Raw genomic sequence first — 18,908 nt, forward strand, 5'->3', positions numbered from 1 at the left:
CCACCAGCAGCAGCCTGAACTGTTGATACAAGGCAGGATGGATCCATGCTTTCATGTTGTTCACACCAAATTCTGACCCTACCATCTGAATGTGGCAGCAGAAATCCAGACTCATCAGACCAGGCAACGTTTTTCCACTCATCTATTGTCCAGTTTTGGTGAGTCTGTGTGAACTGTAGCCTCAGTTTCCTGTTGTTAGCTGACAGGAGTGGCACCTGGTGTGGTCTTCTGCTGCTGTAGCCCATCTGCTTCAAGGTTGGACGTGTTGTTGGTTCAGAGATGGTCTTCTGCAGACCTCATTCTGATGCTCTGTTTGAACTTCTGCAGGTCGTCTTGCCCATATCTACGTGTCTAAATGAATTAAGTTGTTGCCACAAGATCAAAATAGTTTCATAGTTAATATTCTTTCAATCTATCTGTTATTACTATTCAACTGATTGACTAATCCTTGCAGCGCCTGCTTTTTACATATTTCTCATGAACTGTTTTGCTTGAAAGTGCTGTTGGAATATTAAGCTGTTTTTGTAAATGTTTAAGTATAAAGAGATGAAGAGAACTGACCTACAACCTTTCTCTCTCTCTTCAGACAGGACTGTTCAAGTTGTCTGATGAAGAGTATTTTATTCAGCCTCTGGAAAAATCCAGCGATGAGACCTCAGCACCTCAGGCCCATGCCATCTACAAACGTCATGTGTCCCCTCCCTCCTGGAGTCCAGTGGTACAGCCCATCTCAGGGAAACAAGCTCTCAATGGTACCTGTGGAAACAAAAGTATGTCACCAATTTCTCACCACATACCCACACTCACACACATACACAGCCATGCATGCACCATTATATAAAGTGACATTTTACAGTTTTACAATACATAAAACTTCTCATTCGTTCCTTGAACTCGACCAGTAACATGAAGTCAGCTGGCATCTGAGGCTGAATCACTATAAGCAGCCAACACTATGCCTAAGTCTTATCAACTGATAACACATGTAACACTGAACACTGAATGGTTGTAATTTCCGGTCTCTCTCATGAGTCCTTCTCCAGCTAATAATCTGCAGAGGTCAGAAGAATAAAATCACTGAAATTTAGTAGCTCCATAATCAGCTACTTAAAATTCTGAGTGGGTTTAACTGACTGAAAGAAAATTGAGCATCCTGAAGAGAGGGCAAGAAAATGTGATTTGAGTTTGTGAATATATTATTGAGAATTTGCACAAATTTTGCCACGTGTGGTCAAAAACAAAAAACAAAACAGCAATCCATCCATTTTCATCTGCTTATCCGGGGCCGGGTCACGTGGGCATCCCTCTCCCCAGCAATGCTTTGCTAATCGAAAAGAATAACCGACATTTACTAAGGAGCAGCAGCAAGTAAAGCTCCTGCAGGCAGTCAGAGGAGGACTATTGAGAAATGTCTTAAAGCTACAGGCATGTTTTAGTGTTTTATTTTTAGGCAGCGTTGCAGATTAATCCTGGAGACTGTATGAGGCTGAAATGACAAAGGATGTTGTCTCTGGGTGTGTCATACCTTCAAATACAGACCAAAATACCCCCCAAAACAAACAAGTTCCATTGTGTTACTCAAAACAGGAAACATCAAGGTTATTTACATTTTTAAGTGTAATTGATTTGGAGTAATCATTAGTTATCTAAGCATTTGGTGAACACCCACTGTATCAACTGTACTGTATCAATGTACTAATGAGGAGATGGAGAATAACAAAGACAGTGAGGCCATGATATTTGCAAGAAAAACAGGTAAAGTCATACCTGGTGCACTCTGCTGGCTCACACTGTGCCTCCGTAAGAAAGTATTTAAATGTCTATTTCTGTCTTCCGTCTCCAGATTCCCATCAAAGTTTTGTAGACACTGAGAGACAGCGGGAACGGTGGGAGCGCCGGCGGCAGAGAAGACGAAGAATTCGTCAGCGCTCAGTCAGCAAAGAGAAGTGGGTGGAAACACTGGTGGTGGCCGACCCGAAAATGGTGGAGCATCATGGGAGCAAAGTTGTGGAAAGCTACGCCCTGGCTGTCATGAACATTGTACGTAAATAACATTAGCAATGACGTTAATATTTCTGTGCATTGAATTATTGAATGTGTTGATTGCATCAATAGTTTCAGTCTGTTTGATCTGAAAGCTTTTATCATTATGTTGAATTTAAAGGAATAGTTTGCTTATTTACTTTCTTGCTGAGATTTAGATGAGGGGATCGATTACACTCTCATGTTTGTATTCTAAATATGAATGAATGCCAGCAGGCATTTAGCTCAGTTTAGCAGGACTGAGAGCAGGAGGAAACAGCTAGTCTTTCTCTGTTTGCTCACAAACTCTGTTAATTTTTGGATTAAGATGTTATATCTCGTATATTTAATCTGCACACAAACTGAAATGTAGAGACAAAATGTTGTGGTTTTGATGGAAGGTCACATGCTAGAACTATTCCTAGGCTGAGAGCAGTGATTTCTTATCATCACAGTGAGGCTGCACAGCAACCAGGGGAGATTAAACAAACAACATCTGGCCCTAAAGCGTGTTTCCCAAAGTGTCAAAGTATTCCCTTAAAGTTGCAGTCCTGTGCCATGCAGTGCAACTTGATACAACACATGCAAATAGGTGAAACACCATCAAATGAAGAAAGCTTCTTCATCAATTAAATAACAAATATGTTGCATTATAACAAATGCTGCTAATAAATAAGACACCAGCAAACAAATTCACCAGTTTGAGATGCACCATAGGTTTTGGGTGCACACTCAACAAGATGCCAGTAAAGATCTATAGTCAGTACAGTTTCAAGGTGGGCACCAAAGATCAGTGTCACCAATTCCGAATATGTATGTAAATGTCTCCCCTTCTGTTCCTGAGATATGACGTTAGGTAATGGCCAGGAAAGTGTTTTATGCAGAATATTATGATGTCGCAGTGAAGCTGACCTTTGACCTTTTGGATATCAGATGTCATCACTTCATTGTTTTATCATAATAGACATTATTGTGACATTTTGTCATAGTAAGGGCATGAATTTTTTAATTATGGCCAAAAACATGTTTTGTGAGGCCACAGTGACCTTTGACCTTTGATCACCAAATTCTAATAGGTTAATTCTGGAGTCCAGAGGGACATTTGTGCCAAATGTGAGGAAATTCTCCCAAGGCCTTCGTAAGATATCATATTCACAAAAACAGGTGGATGCAAGGTCACAGTGGCCTTGACCTTGGAGCACCAAAATCTTATCAGTTGAGTCCAAGTGAAAGTTTGTCCCAAATTTGAAGAAACAAGGTGTTCTTGTGATATCGTGTTCACGAGAATGGGACGAAGAGACGGACTAATGGACAGACGGACAACCTGAAAATGCCATGGCTATCGCTGGTACAGAGGTATTTAGTTATGGCTAAAAACATGTTTTGTGAGGTCATAGTGACCTTCACCTTTCACCTCATACACCAGATTGTATCAGTTTATTCTTAAGTTTCAGTAGATGTTTGTGTCAAACTTGAATAAATTCTTTTAAGGTGTTTTTGAGCTATCGTGTTCACAAAAATGAGACGGATGCAAGGTCACAGTGACCTTGACCTTTGATCACCAAAATCAAATTATTTTATCATTCAATCCAAGTGGAAGTTTGTGCCACGGTGTTCTTGAGATATCACGTTCACCTTTGACCCATCACCACCAATAGCTAATTAGTTCATCATTGAGTCTAAGTGGACATTTGTGCCAAATTTTAAGAAATTCCAGTGAAGCGTTCTTGAGAAATTTTGTTCACAAGAATTGGGCGCACATATGTACATACGTACAACCCTTAAACATAATGCCTCCAACTACGGCTAGCACTGGCGCAGAGGCAAAAAAATCTATCTTTATTTTTTGAAAGCAGAGTTACAGGATGTTTGAAGTCATCACAGATGTTTGAATGACACTAGTGTTTGAGAACTGGTTCTGTTAAAGTTTTTCCATCCGTGTGTCAATAACACGATAGATGGATTAAACTCTTCTCGTCTAGCTTTTCACAATCAATGTTATTACGGCCTCCTAGTTTGGGGTTAGGCAAACTGACTCCTTGTCTGTCATTGATTAGCACATAAGTGGGTTTTTCCAAAATAAAGTCATGTCTGGTCTCAGTGCAGCTACTGAATGTGCAGAGGGCAGGATATCAGGAAAGGGAATTCACCGACTGAAAAAGCCCACGGATTAACGGACTTAACAGACAATAATACACGGAGGAAGAAGCCATTATACACCACATCCTCTTGTGTTTCTTTTTTTTGAGACCGCTACACTCCAGCTTTGAACTTTAAAGACCCAAACGATTCAGTTTTGTGAAAACAATCTTGCACAGCATCAAGGGAAATGTCCTCTTACCTAAACAATAAGAAATGGCATCATCTTCCTCAGCCAGCAGCTGCTCCATTGTCTCATCACCGACGCCGTCTTGAAGTTGTCAGCTTCACAAGAGGTTCATATTTTTGTATTCTGCTGTACTGTGTGCACCCAGCGGTGTGATTTACACATGTAACTGCCTGGACTGTGAATCTCAGCTGAGAAAATGTGGGAGCCCTTTTACAAAAATAGCTCCCAACTTCCCTTCACATTTTGATCTTATGATTATTTACTGTATTTTCTTTAGCATATTTATTACAGCCATAAGTTGATATTTACAGCCCTATATTAACCCATAAACAGGTCAGATATGGACATAAAGAAAGATACAGTAGAAATCCAAAAATATACCTTTCAAGACTGGGCGTAGATGTGCAGCATGAGGCTTGAGAGGAAACATGCAAAATCAACAGCACATTGTTGCTTTAAATAGCCGCAGCTCTATTTTTATTCACAAGATAAACAATAGAGAAAGATGGATGGAGACAGACTGAAAGCATATTTAATTGTTACTGTTAAAAATATTGCAGAGTTGATTCAGCTGAGAGATGTGTGCCACAAATCTGTGTGAATGAACACTACTATGAGAAACAACAAGTTTTGATGAATTCAGTCCTTTATGTGTGTCGGAGCTGTTCAGATTGAAGTGCCTCAGTTACACAACTCGCATAAAAGGTTTTAGTGTGTCGAAAAATCAAAGGCCCAGTGTTATGAGCATTGCCTCTACAACTCTGTGTAGTGACTGATCAGCAGACTCAAGTGCTTATTAATAATTGCAGTCATTTTTATTGCAGGATAAGTTGCTCTCTGTTACTCCTTGGAGTCAATCTGTTGCAGTTTCTCAACTGTGAAAATGAGTTCATCAAACTATATAACCTCTTGTCTTCACTCATAGTTTTATATCATTGTGTCAGCTTCAGCCAAACAGCAAAATACTTTTTCTTTTATTATGCCTCCGCACCAGCGATAGCCGCAGCATTTTCATGTTGCCCGTCTGTCCCATTCTCATGAATCAGATATCACAAAAATACCTCAATGGAATTTCTTCAAATTTGGCACAAACTTTTACTTAGGACTCAACGTTGAACAGATGAGTTTTCTGTGGTCAAAGGTGAAGGTTACTGTGACCTTGCATCCCTCTCATTTTTGTGAACGTGATATCTCATGAACAGCTTGAGGGATTTTCTTTAAATTTGGCACAAACATCCACTTGGACTCAACAATAAGTGTTTAGATTTTGGTGCTCAAAGGTCAAGGTCACTGTGACCTTGTGTCTGTCTGTTCTTGTGAATGCGATATTTTAAGATGGCCTTTAGGAAATTCCCTCACATTTGGCACAAATGGACTCCAGAATGAACTGATTAGAATTTGGTGATCAAAGGCCAATGTCATCAGTCGGTGTTAGCTTTCTGCTGCAAAAAAGGATGCTTTAGCTGTTATAGTTTTTTATTATGCCTTCACTCCAGTGACAGCTGTGGCAGAAGGCATTATGTATTCGGGTTGTCCATCCATCCGTCTGTCTGTCCCATTCTTGTCAACACAATATCAAGAACACCTTGAGGGAATTTTTTATTTTTTATTTTGTTGAACTATCACTTGGACTGAAGAATGAACTAATTAGTTTTTGGTGGTCAAAGGTCAAGGTCACTGTGACCTTGTCTGTCTCACTCTTGTGAACACGATATCACAAGAACACCTTGGGGGAATTTCTTCAAATTTGGCATAAACATTTACTTGTAAACGATGAACTGATAAGTTTTTGGTGGTCAAAGGTCAGTGTGACCTTGCATCTGTCTCATTCTAACGAACAGGACATCTCAAGAAAACCTTAAGGGAATTTCTTTAAGTTTGACACAAACTTTTTTGTTGGACTGAAGAATAAACAGATTAAAATTTTGTAGTTGAAGGTCAAAGGTCAAGGTCATTGTGACCTCACAAAATATGTTTTTGGCCATAACTCAAGAATCCATACACTAGTTATGACAAAATGTCACACAAATGTCTAATGGGATAAAATGATGAAGTGATGACATTATGTATCCAAAAGGTCAAAGTTTAGTTTCACTGGGACGTCATAATGCTCTGCGAAAAACACTTTTCTGGCCATTAAGTCATACCGCAGGGACAGAAGGGGAACAGAACGGGAGACATCTGGCCAGTTACTGAATGGGTGACACTGATCTTTGGGTGTCCACCTTGAAACTGTGCTGATTATATCAATCTTCTGTGCTGCCAGAGGGAAGATGTGTGTGAAGCATCACTGTTTTTACTGACATGATCATAAACTATAATTGCAACTTGACAGTTCCATGGAGGCCCACAACCGCAAGGCGGTAATTTTAGTTGAACAAGACATTTGTTGTGTTGAAATGTAGATGGAAAGCTGGAGCTTCATGCATTATGTAACATACACAATGAATGATTGACTGTCAAAATGAAAGCCTTTAAACTTTATCGTATCAAATGTGACTGTATGAAAGAAAACCAATTGTTTTGAGCAAGTTTGCCTTTACATAAGTGATAAAAGATAGCTGACAGTCATAAAGGAAGAGAAAAAAAAGAAATGATGTGCTACAAAGGTCAAACACCTGCTTAAAGATACTAAACTGTTCCCTAAACAAGCAATATTGCATAACAGCATATCCCAGGCAAATCATGTGTGTATAAATGTGACATTGTGGGTCAGTTATTCTTTAGTATGGTGATGAATGCAGATGAGCTTCTGTTTTAATAATTTCTATAGCCTGGATTAAGGTATGTTTGAAATAAACTAGCTCACAGAACATTTTGTGTGAAGAGGTCTGAGAAAATTGCAAGGTGTGGGTGGTGAAGCTGTCTGACAATTTGACAACACTTTGAAGCATACTGACACCATCACCATCTTTTTCTAGCCTCTGCGTTTGTAGTAAATGCAGTTAGTCAGCTGTCTGTTATCTTTGCCATTTTTGCTCCAGCTTCTGATTTCAGCTTTGTATTGAGTTACTGTGTGCATCATAATTATGTCACACCTCACGCCCTCCAGATGCTGATGTAGGTCCCTGCCCCTCAGAACCAGAAGGGTCACATCTGGTTTTGTACCTACCTTTATTCTTCCCCTGAAATTCTTCCCCATCCCCACCTGTTCCCTTCAGGGATAACGGACTGACTAACTGTAGTGGCACTAATGTTATTGTAACAGGACATTTACCCCCAGTAAAAGACATGCTGCTATGTTGGGAAGCAGTGGCACTTGTGCATAGAGCGCCAAATACATGGCATTCCTTTAATTTAAGCCCATATTGCGTAGAAAGATGCCTCACCACATTGCTAGTGATTCCGTCCTTACTTGGACCTCACTTTGGACTGTTTCTTCCTCTCATTGACTCCTTGTTGCAAGTTTCCAGCAGCGTAGATGCACATGTTTTACAGCATCGTTTTGCAATGTACAACTGTCAGAAAAACATGCCAGCATTGATAAAAGGAAAGATAAGCTCGGAGGCATATGACTCAGATAGATTAGACGTTTTGGAACTAGTCTTAAATTGGATCTGGTTCTTGATTCCCATCCTATGAACAAATTAAGTCCAAACTAAACTGACAAGAACTTGAATAGAAACGTATCCAACATAAAACATTTGTGCTCTGAAGTTAGAACAAAAAAACTGTTGCTATCTGCTACAAGGCAAGGCATTTCCTGCAGAATATAATGAGACCTTTAAGGTTTTGTGTTGCTCTGTGGCAGAGCTTTTGTCGACGAGTGATAACGATGATCACAGTCTTGCATCTCGTCAGTGTGAGTTCCTTTTAACTATTGTCTCAGTACATTGGCCTTGATCCCTATTCTCTAGTAATAAACCCCCTCCAGCCACTTGCCCTTTTTTAAGTAGCGCTCTGAAATGTCACATGACATTGAGTCACTGTCAAAGCTACTGTTTGTTTTAAATACAGCAATTTTTACACTCAAGCTTTTCATTTGGTTTTGATGCTTTGGATATAAAATAATCCAATGACAGCTAGAAACTTAAATCTGTAGTGAGTCAAAGTGAAATGACCTTGTTCACATTTGTGCAGTAAAGTGCTACAGAAGTGGTAAATTGGTACAAATACAAGCTGTAATTATTCACTGTTAGCTGTGTGATGGTTTGATGGCACTGAGACCTTTGATACTTAGCCTACTAAGATGTGGATAAAAGGCTCTGAAAGCTTTAATGTTAAGAGGTTAGATTGTTGTTAAAAGCCAAGGAGTCAGACTTCTGAGCGAATACTCAGAATGATTCAGGTCAACTTGTAAATTGATGCATTAAAAGAGTGAATAAAAGGAATCAAAATATCCAGACAGAGGACAAGATTTTTCTGCAAAGAAAAATGTCTCAATCATTGTGTCTATTTGAGAACATTTAGAAATGTTGTGTTTAAATGTTTGCACAGGCCTTGACAACGGTCAAATTAATCCCAAAGGCAGATGCCAGAGTTAAAGCTCCGAGAAGATTTGTAATATGACATTTTGCCTTTTAAAATTACAAAAAAATAATTTCAAGGTGAGACTGCTGAGTGTTTCTCCATAAGGACAATTTAAAATGCCTTTTTTATTTTATTGATTTTGGTTTTGTAGATTTATTTTCTGATATGGTCCAAAGTTTCTACCTCATGTGACTAACAGCAGCAACCTGCCAGCCCTGGTTTCTTTCAGTCATGGTCACACTGTATTAATAATCTACCAAATTCCATGGGAGGTAGGAATCATGTGCTATCCATATGTTTAATGTGATTTTTTTTTTTTCTCAGGTGGCGGGTTTGTTCCAAGATGCCAGTATTGGAAATGCAATCAACATTGTGGTTGTTCGACTCATCCTGCTGGAGCAGGACGAGGTAAATACGTGTGGTTATGATGATGAAATGTGGTTAATTTTCAAGCTTTATTCCTCAAACACGCTCTGAACAGGAAGTGTATGTGTGCGCTAAAGATGTGATGACATGCATAGTTGGGCTAACTAACAGGTAACATTACTACAAACTAAGTAGTAAAACTGAAGTTGTTTTGTTCATTCATGTTGCCTCCACTCCACTTTCTCAAATTACAGCTAAACAGTCCACTAAAATATATTTCTGAAAACATTTGGGGTTGTTTTTTTGTATTCTCGTTGCCTCTGCTGCTGAAAATCTAACACGACGAGCTAACGTTACTTTACAGCAGTTGTACTTAACTACAGTAAAGCCCTATTCGGACGGGATTGGTTTTACATAGGTACGTGGGGTAAAGTAATAATTACCAGAAATTTAAGTCCCGTCCGAATGTGCCATGTCAGTAATCATTACCGCACGATGTTAGTAAAGATTACCGCGACTTTTACCTTCTGTAAAAGGGTCCCGGAAAATTACCTCAGGTAATACTAATCCCGTGCGAATAGACCAGCAGTGTGTGTTAGGGCTGTCAAAACAAAAAAATCGAAGTTCGAAATATATTCGAATATATATATTTTTTATAAGTTCGAACCTAAATTTGATACTTCTAATATTATTAATAATTAATTAATACTATCAATAATGTTGTATATCACGGCGAATCCCGTTCGGGCGGAAATGGCTCACGCACAAGCCGGGCCAGAGAGGGACGCAGTGAAGGAGGGAGAGGCACCGACGGAGGAGCCCGCTGCGCCAACACCACCCACTGCGTTGTCCGCGATGTGTGACCTGTTCGGGGAGACATACAGGGAGAGTGGTGCGATGTGTGACCTGTTCGGGGAGACATACAGGGAGAGTGGTGCACCTGCTGCCTCCCTGCCTACCTTTTTTGAAGAAGAGATGAAACGTTACCAGAATGAGACACCACTACGAGCCGACCAGGATCCACTCTTGTGGTGGAAAACTACGCACTGAAGTATCCAAACATTGCTCAGATTAGGCAGAAGTTGGTCCTACCTGGCACTTCAGTGAGGTCAAAACGGGTGTTTTCATCCGTGTCACGTTCATATTGCGTCAGCAATAAGCATCTTATTTTTATTTTATTTTTGTTAAAAAATAAAAATAAAATAATAATAATAATAAATAATAATAAATTCAAATATTATTCGAACTCTACTAAATTAATTCGAAAATATGTCGACAGGAGGGGACGGCTGTGCGTGAATGGATTTAACCCTCCCACTTGTGGTAGTTTTACTGATATTTCTTATCCCGTGCGAATTGGCCACCAACGTCCTGTGGTAAAGTGACATTACCCCACGTGCCCATGTAAAACTAATCCCGTCCGAATAGTGCTTTAGTCAGCAAACAGCTTTACCTTCATCTATGTTTTTCCAGCTGTCTTGAGGATCCCAAAATACTTCCTCACAGTACTTCTTAAAAAGCACTGTGAGAAAGCATGAGAGTCAAACCCATGAGAGTATGTAACCTGGCCACCATGTTGACAACAGTCAAGCCAAAACCAAGCACCGCCCACAGGCTGGGTCACAGACTTTCTCGATTTACAACTAAACAGTCCACTAAAATATATTTCTGAAAACATTTGGGGTTGTTTTTTTGTATTCTCGTTGCCTCTGCTGCTGAAAATCTAACACAACAAGCTAACGTTACTTTACAGCAGTTGTACTTAACTACAGTAAGTCAGCAAACAGCTTTACCTTCATCTAGGCTATGTTTTTCCAGCTGTCGTGTAATCTCTCAAGACAGATTCTGCATTTTACATTGTAGAATCTGTCGGCAGCCCTGTGTGAAAGACGACTAGAGAGGGGGGGAGGGCGGGGCTTTGAGTTTGAACGATGCTGCGCTTTAGCAATCACAATGGAGGGGGCACAGCCGAGACGTGCAGGTGTCCCCAGGAAATGTGTACCTACAGAAACAGCAAGCTCCGCGTCCATAGCGACCGCTCCACCCAAAACGCCGTCTCGGCAACGTGAAAATTTTTTTTTTTCCAGCGGATGTCTTAGTTACAACATAATTGAGCTAACTGGAGTAGTTTCATGTCGTATCCGACAACGGGAGGCTTTTAACAGATGACGTCCTGATGTAACTGTCCCTATCAGCTGCAGCCACTGATGCTTTCTAGACATCGTGATTTCCCATAACTGAATAAATACCACACATAGCAACACAAAACTGCTTTGCTAGCTCAATCATGTTGTAACTAAGATATCCGCTTGAAAAAATATTTTATTCACGGACCGTTTATTGAGTTATTACCTTATTTTTATACAGTCTGGTTATTACAGACAAACGGCTAACGTTAACAGCTAACGGTTAGCCCAGCTAATCTACGATAACCATGTTATTAATTACAAAATGTGCACACAGAAATAGTAACGTTTGTTCAATCATTGTGTTTATAGACTTAACAAACATCAGATTAGTCTACACGGTGATATAGTAACGTGATGTGATATATAGTTAAACTCTGCTGGTTTTCTACCCGAAGTATTTGTAAACAACACAGCGATTCTCTGGGGGCACCGCCGGAAGTGAAGGGCGTGAGCGATCGCCGAGGCCCCTGCACTTCCGTTAGTTGAAAAACTCCAGGCTGTGCCTCCAGAGGTAAAGGAAGGAAAAAAAAAAAAGTTTTTTTTTTTTTTTTACCGATGGATTTCCAGATTGGCCGTCGTGAGGAACCCAAAATACTTCCTCGTGCTACTTCTCAAAAAGTACTGTGAGGAAGCATGAGAGTCAAACTCATGGAAGTGTGTAACCTGGCCACCATGTTGACAACAGTCAAGCCAAAACCAAGCACTGCCCAGCGGCAATGTCCCAAACTTTTTCAATTTACAGCTAAACAGTACACTAAAATATATTTCTGAAAACATTTGGGGTTGTTTTTTTGTATTCTCGTTGCCTCTGCTGCTGAAAATCTAACACGACGAGCTAACGTTACTTTACAACAGTTGTACTTAACTACAGTAAGTCAGCAAACAGCTTTTCCTTCATTTATGTTTTTCCAGCTGTCGTGTCGAATCCAAAATGCTTCCTTGCACTACTGCTCAGAAAGCACTGTGAGAAAGCATGTGCGTCAAACCTATGAAAGTTTGTTATCTGGCCACCATGTTGACAGCAGTCAAGCCAAAACCAAGGTCACAGACCTTCTCAATTTACAACTAAACAGTACACTAAAATATGTATGAAAACATTTGGGGCAAAAAATAGGCCATGCAGTAGCAGAATCTTGATTCAGTTTTGATCAGTGCTGCCTGACATACTGTGTAATGTCATTTCCTGACCTTTGTTTGAATGACAGTCATTAGGGCCCACTAAAAGAAATTGAATGCTGAAAGCAGAGATGGGGCAATTTAGTTGCACTTAAAGCAATTATCTTATAGCATCTTCTGTCAAATAGAGGTTCTATTTTTATCTTTGCAGTGCCTGCTAACAGCCCGCTCTGTGAACTCATGGTAGGTGGCTGCTAATTTTTTTATCCATTTGTCTCATGTTCCCTTCCCTTCATCTCAACGTGACATGTGGATAACAGGATGACTTGAAGATTACACACCATGCTGATAACAGCTTGAACAGCTTTTGTAAGTGGCAGAAGAAACTCAACATGAAAGGAGACGAACACCCACTGCACCACGACGTAGCCGTCCTGCTCACCAGGTAAATGAAAACTCAGTTCACCAAGCTCTCTTTTTTTTCTTTTTCATCAAGAGAGTCACTTCATAATTTGTTTTATTGATGTCGTCCCAGAGCAGGTATTGATTTACTGATTTAGATGGTGGAAGAGAGAAGAATCAAAGATGACAAGCATTCAGATGTTGTCTTTTCCATTTGATGTTTAGTTGTCCCATCACAGCTGCAGTAAACTTACACTGCTGTTGTTGAAAGTTAAGTTAAGAATAATCAGATGCCACATGCCTCAGTAGATCAACTGCTGGTACAAATCCATCGTTTTAGGTTATCAATAACAGTGGTAATCATACGACCCTTACTGATGCGTGTTCCTTTTGAACGCTTAATAAATAAGCTGCCAGTGTGAAGGTCTCCTTTTCAAACAACCATGTGAGTCATTCATCCTTCAACTCATTTTAGAAGGCTGACAATTTTCAGTACAAAAGGTATTAAAAACTAAAATAACACTTTGCTGCGCTGCTTTTTCTTTCTCTCAGATACCACATTGTATGAATTTGATTTTCTTTCTCTACAGAAATGTACCCTCCTGTTTCAGAACAAAGAGGCAGATCTAATCTGTCCACAGATATACTTCTTTTTGTTTGATAGATTGTAAAGAACATGATTTAGTCCCCACCTCTTTCTCTTTCTATTTCTCTCTTTATTCAGTCCATTAAAACTCCTACCATTTATGCACAAGAGCTGCCAGTTTCATAGAAACAAAACAAAATACTGCTTTATTGGTGAGAGCCCGGCCCGATTCAGGCCCAGAGGCCATAATGAGAAATTACAGCCAAGCCTTGCCCAAACGTGGCGGGTTGGGTCCAGTCAGGCTGGGGCAGAGAATCAGAGCTCTAACTAGGGCCCATTTTGTTGTTTATCCTATTTAAATTTATCTTGTTAATTATGGCTCATATTGATGAACCTATATTTCTGCCAATACAAAACTTGACACTGAACCTCACAAGACTCATGCTCCATATCTCCTGTTATTACTTAAGTTGAGACATATCTATGAGCTCTAAGGAAATATCAGAGGGCCTGGTTATGAATAGCTTCACTCCCTTCCACTCCCTTGAAAGGGCTTTTACTTTTAATTTAAGATTTGAACTACTGTTTGATTGCAGAGAAAAATGTATTGAGCATGTGAATATTAGAAATATTCTTTCTGTAATTATGTTCAAATTTAAATTCACTAGTCTTGAAGTGCAACAGATTGAAATAGTGAGCAGTAAGCAAGTTAGTATCTAAGTAAAAAATGTTTGCTGTTTAGATTGTTGAAAATATGTTAGTAAAATAATGGGATATATTTTATTTAGGTTTTAGGTTGTGCTTTTGTTTTAAAGCATTTGAAATTTGTTTTTTTTTTTCAACCCTTTTTATTTGTTTTCTTTTAGAAATTAAAATAAAAAATAAGTAAAGAAAAAGTTCTTACAGGTTTTTCAGAGCATGTGAAACATACATTTGATGCTTTAATGTATGATGTAATGGGAATTTGTCACATTTATTACAAGAAAATGGTGGCTAGTAGCATCTTTTTTTTTTATTAGTTCTTCATCATCTTGAAATTACGATCTACAACATGTTGTCTGTCATGTTACATTCTGAAACGACTGATATCTGACCAACTCCATTTTGTTACTTCCCATAGGAAGGACATCTGTGCAGCCATCAACACACCCTGTGAGACTCTGGGTCTGTCCCACGTGGCGGGGATGTGTCAGGCACATCGTAGCTGCAGCATCAGTGAGGACACTGGCCTCCCATTGGCCTTCACTGTAGCTCACGAGCTGGGACACAAGTAAGGTTTCACTGTGCACTGCTTCTCCTTTCTCGCTGACCTTTTCTAGCTGAATTGACAGTTAGTAGTAGATTTTATCAGCTGTTCTGATGAAGCTCAAATAAACTGAAAGCTTCACATAAAATAAAACACTGCATAGATGCAAGTGCACAGAGTTTGGACTTACTGATGTTCCCAGCACCTTGTCAAGACCAAGCTGGGTGGAGCGGTGGTTGTTCTGCATCATCAGCTGTCGCAAAGCCACCTAATTAAACTAGCACACTGTTGCTCATTACTGCTATTTAATCTTACAGCCTCTTAATTACCACTTTTTAAATTTGTGCTTAAGGATTTTTTTCCCTCAAATGACTCCACAACAGACTCGGTGTAATTAAAGGAAACAAATGGCATGTAAACCATCAAAAACACGTACACTTCCTCAGACAGGAACAAAAAACAATACATCAAACAAAAGCCATATTCTAAAGGTAATCTTAAAACAGGAGCTGTTTCACACCATCCCCAACAAATTATATTTTAAATCACTTATGGGTGTATTTAAAAAGCTGTTAATTATTTTTGCTGTTCATTTAGTGTGAAAGCACATAACTTGCCTTTGTAACGCACCAATTCTATATGAGCTAAACCCATGGAAGTCCTTAATTAATATTCTGTAGGTAGATGAGAGCACTTGCAGCCCCTTGCACATTGCAAATATTTATATACAGTTCATTATGACAGAGGACACAAATACAGGCAGATGCCATGTTTATCTGTATGACTGTCACTACTTGTTTGACTATCGAGGAGCAAAGAAAGAAGTGTCATCATTCTAATTTAAGACAGTGGGATAACAAGGGTGGTAAAATACAGTAATCAGTCTTTCACAATAATTTGTACAGTCAGATTATTTGTCATCCAAACACTTAGGATTTTCTATGGGAAAAAAGGGTGGGTTGTACATTGAGAGCCTTTGATATGTAATATAAAGTTTAACAAAAAAATAATAAAAAATAGACAATACTACAACTAAGCTATTGGTTTTGGTTTACAGAACACCCTGATTTTCAAAGCAGGAATAGTAACAGACACATATCCTGCGCACCGCACAGAGACAATGGACTCTATCCTACACCTGGCGCAAAACTGGGCAGAGTGCAGCGCAACTGTCATTACTAGTTCCAGACTGATTGTCATTTTTGCGGGCAACGCTCACGTTGTTTAAGTAGCAAATATACTTCCATCCATCTGTGTGCCCATTGGTGTTTAAGTCTTAAAATGCTGTGTGGTTAGGCGCATCGTTGGCACATTGCTATTTTGAGGCAGCAGTAACCAATTGCGCCAATGACCAACAAAAACCTGGTCAACATCAATGGCACAGTTTTTTCTGCTATTAAAAGGGACACTGCAGTTCTGTGTCACTATATTAAAGGCCTGCTGATCTGAAATCTCAGCAGGCCTGTACAAATTACAGCTTCATTTTTTTGTCAGGCAAGCACGTCCCCATTAAGAGAAACATTGTGCGCTTTGTGTGATAAGTTTTACTCTGTGTTCTCTGTCAAGTTTATAACTACAATTTTTATTTCATTGCCTGTTTCATGCTTAAACTTTCCTTTTTTTCTGCAGTGACATTACGGCTCTTACTGAGTTACTCTCAGCAGAAAACTGCTCACTTCTAAATTTGCCTAGTCCACCATGTAAATATCCGTGCTCCAGGTGCAGGTGCACCTGGATTTTAAAAGGGATGGGAAATCACACTGATTGGCTGAATTCATGTGATGCCCAAAACACACCTAGGATTAATTAAAGGACTAAACACAACCCTTTTGCCCCTTGTGCCTCACTTTGGACCCAGATTATGCACCGTTTAACTTAGGAAAGTGGAGTTGGACACACCCTAATTGCACTTGCGTCATGCACTATAGAAAATAGGACCCTAGATGCCCCTCCAATTTAAATTCAATTTTTGCCCTCTGTGTTTTGATTGTTCATAATAACCACAGTGTTTAGAAATAAAAACACAAATCTGTTTGCTACTGTTGCCTCGACCATGCTCAACGCTGAACCCGTGATTGCAACTGATTGTATTGTAATGTGAAGAATAACACAAACTGTGACTGGCACGTACAAACCATCGACTGAGGAACTGTGCCGCGTTGATTGTCTTACTTCATGCTCTGCTCACATTGCCTCCTGGATTCTGTCCAGCCTTTACCAGCTCTACATGCAGTTTGCAATTATAGTCCCATTCTCCTCAGACTGATTCAACTTGACTTCAATCAATGACAACAGTGTGTGGTTGATAACTTCATTGTATTTGTTCATCTTGATTGTTGTTGTTCAGCTGAGCCTGACGTACCTTGCTTTATTTTCCACCATATGTGTGTGTGTGTGTATGGTTTGCAGCTGGCTCTGGATGTATGCTCAAGGTGTTTTGTGTTTAATGCATGAACAGGTCCTGGATTGACAGGAACCAATTGTGTGAATGCCAAGCAGGAACAGAAAGCCTTTATTGTCATTGTAATGCATACAATGAAAACAGGAGTGCTGCTACACTTGGTGCAAAGCAATCAAAACACTCAAGACACAATGATTAACAGTAATGTTAGTAAACAATCCTCCCTACAAGGACAACAAATTTATTTATTTACTCAGGCTTCAACAATGGACTCACGCACACCAAGGTTATTTCCAGCATTCAAAAGTACAATATTACAGATTTTTCTTTTAAAAATACATGTTTTTTTGTTTTTTGTAACTTTCTCATAATGAGACCCAATTTACAATTTATGAAACATGACCCAGTAGCATACAGACCTGGGCTAGCTAACTGGCTGCTAACAGAGCATATCAAGGAAAATGAACATGCACATTTAGTGAAAAAACGTCAGTCAGTGTCACACAATGGGTGCTTTTTAATTTTGTGTACGAATTTTTTAGTCAAAGGTGAAACAACACAGATATGAAGGGTTACAGTGTCATTCGCTTTGAACTAATTGAACTAATATAACTGACACCAAACTCTGGCACCAATGCAAAATTTGGATGCTGTCACTGACATCATGATCTTTCCTTCTTTTGTGGTTTCCTTGGTAGCTGACAGGAAGTAAACAGAGACCAAAGCTGTTTCCCAGGCAACATAACAGCAGTGAAAGGGTCTATAGATGTAGAAAGTGCCAGTATAGTGCCGTTTGTTATCTCGGCTGCAGAGACGCAGAGAGCACAGATGTAGAAGACCAAGAAAAACTGACCAATCAGAGCAGACTGGACTTTTTTGGGAAGGAGACTTTAAGAAAAAGGTGCTAAAACAGACTGTTTCAGACAGAGACAAACATGGTCTCATAAAACCCCCAAATTCAAGTATGAACCTGAAGATGAGCACAGTATGGGACATTTAAATTTTATTTTACAGGTTACTTCAATCAGCATCTAGCTGCCATTAGTGCAGACATTTTTGAAGGCACCAAATCAGCTGCTCAGTTCTCTCTGTGGTTGTCATTCTTGCTGCTGTTTTGTAACTTGAAAGAGCACGAAGCATACATAAAGCCACCACAGTCTTTGAGGAAGCATATATTAAACATACTGTAAGAAGTGAACAGTTTGTTTACATTAGCTTGCTCATATCACCCCCTTGCACATATGTTTTTTTTGTTGTTGTAATGCCTTTTTATCTCTCCTCTGTTGCACCCACAGCAAAACAGATTAATATTAAATGTTGTAATTTAAGCATTAACATTGGCTTTACTTTGAAGTTTGTGTTCCATGTTGCACCTACTCATTGTAATTCCCCTGTCTGTGGGATGTGCTTTTATGTCGCAGCTTTGGGATTCAGCATGATGGCAACGGTAATGACTGTGAACCCATTGGGAAACGACCTTTCGTCATGTCTCCACAGCTCCTGTACGGCACCTCCCAGCCCAGGTGGTCACGCTGCAGTCGCCAGTATATCACCCGCTTCCTAGAGTGAGTGCCACACATGCTATGACTACACTGCTGTCTGATGTGTGACTGAGTGGGTGTTTTTGCCTGTGCCCTCAACCTTTTAGATGCATTCATCAGAATCAGAATCAGAATCAGAAATACTTTATTGATCCCCGAGGGGAAATTATTTATGTTACAGGTGCTCCTTGCAAGAGAGGAAAGATACGTGAAAATATAAGAAATTTAAACAGTAGTATT

General features: G+C 39.6%; 1 protein-coding gene across 1 annotated transcript in view; it reads left to right on the forward strand.

Annotated features, from left to right (window-relative positions):
- LOC126397276 (A disintegrin and metalloproteinase with thrombospondin motifs 7) overlaps positions 1–18,908 on the forward strand; it is a 101,298-nt gene that overhangs the window by 17,273 nt on the left and 65,117 nt on the right. The window contains exons 3-8 of the mRNA XM_050055971.1: positions 587–770; positions 1,844–2,040; positions 9,146–9,229; positions 12,813–12,937; positions 14,601–14,750; positions 18,549–18,692. Of these exons, the coding sequence (XP_049911928.1) occupies positions 587–770; positions 1,844–2,040; positions 9,146–9,229; positions 12,813–12,937; positions 14,601–14,750; positions 18,549–18,692 (884 nt within the window). The remainder of the gene's footprint in view (positions 1–586; positions 771–1,843; positions 2,041–9,145; positions 9,230–12,812; positions 12,938–14,600; positions 14,751–18,548; positions 18,693–18,908) is intronic.

Source organism: Epinephelus moara, chromosome 1 (genome assembly GCF_006386435.1).
Source record: "Epinephelus moara isolate mb chromosome 1, YSFRI_EMoa_1.0, whole genome shotgun sequence".
In the NCBI taxonomy this organism is placed as follows: Eukaryota; Metazoa; Chordata; class Actinopteri; order Perciformes; family Serranidae; genus Epinephelus; species Epinephelus moara.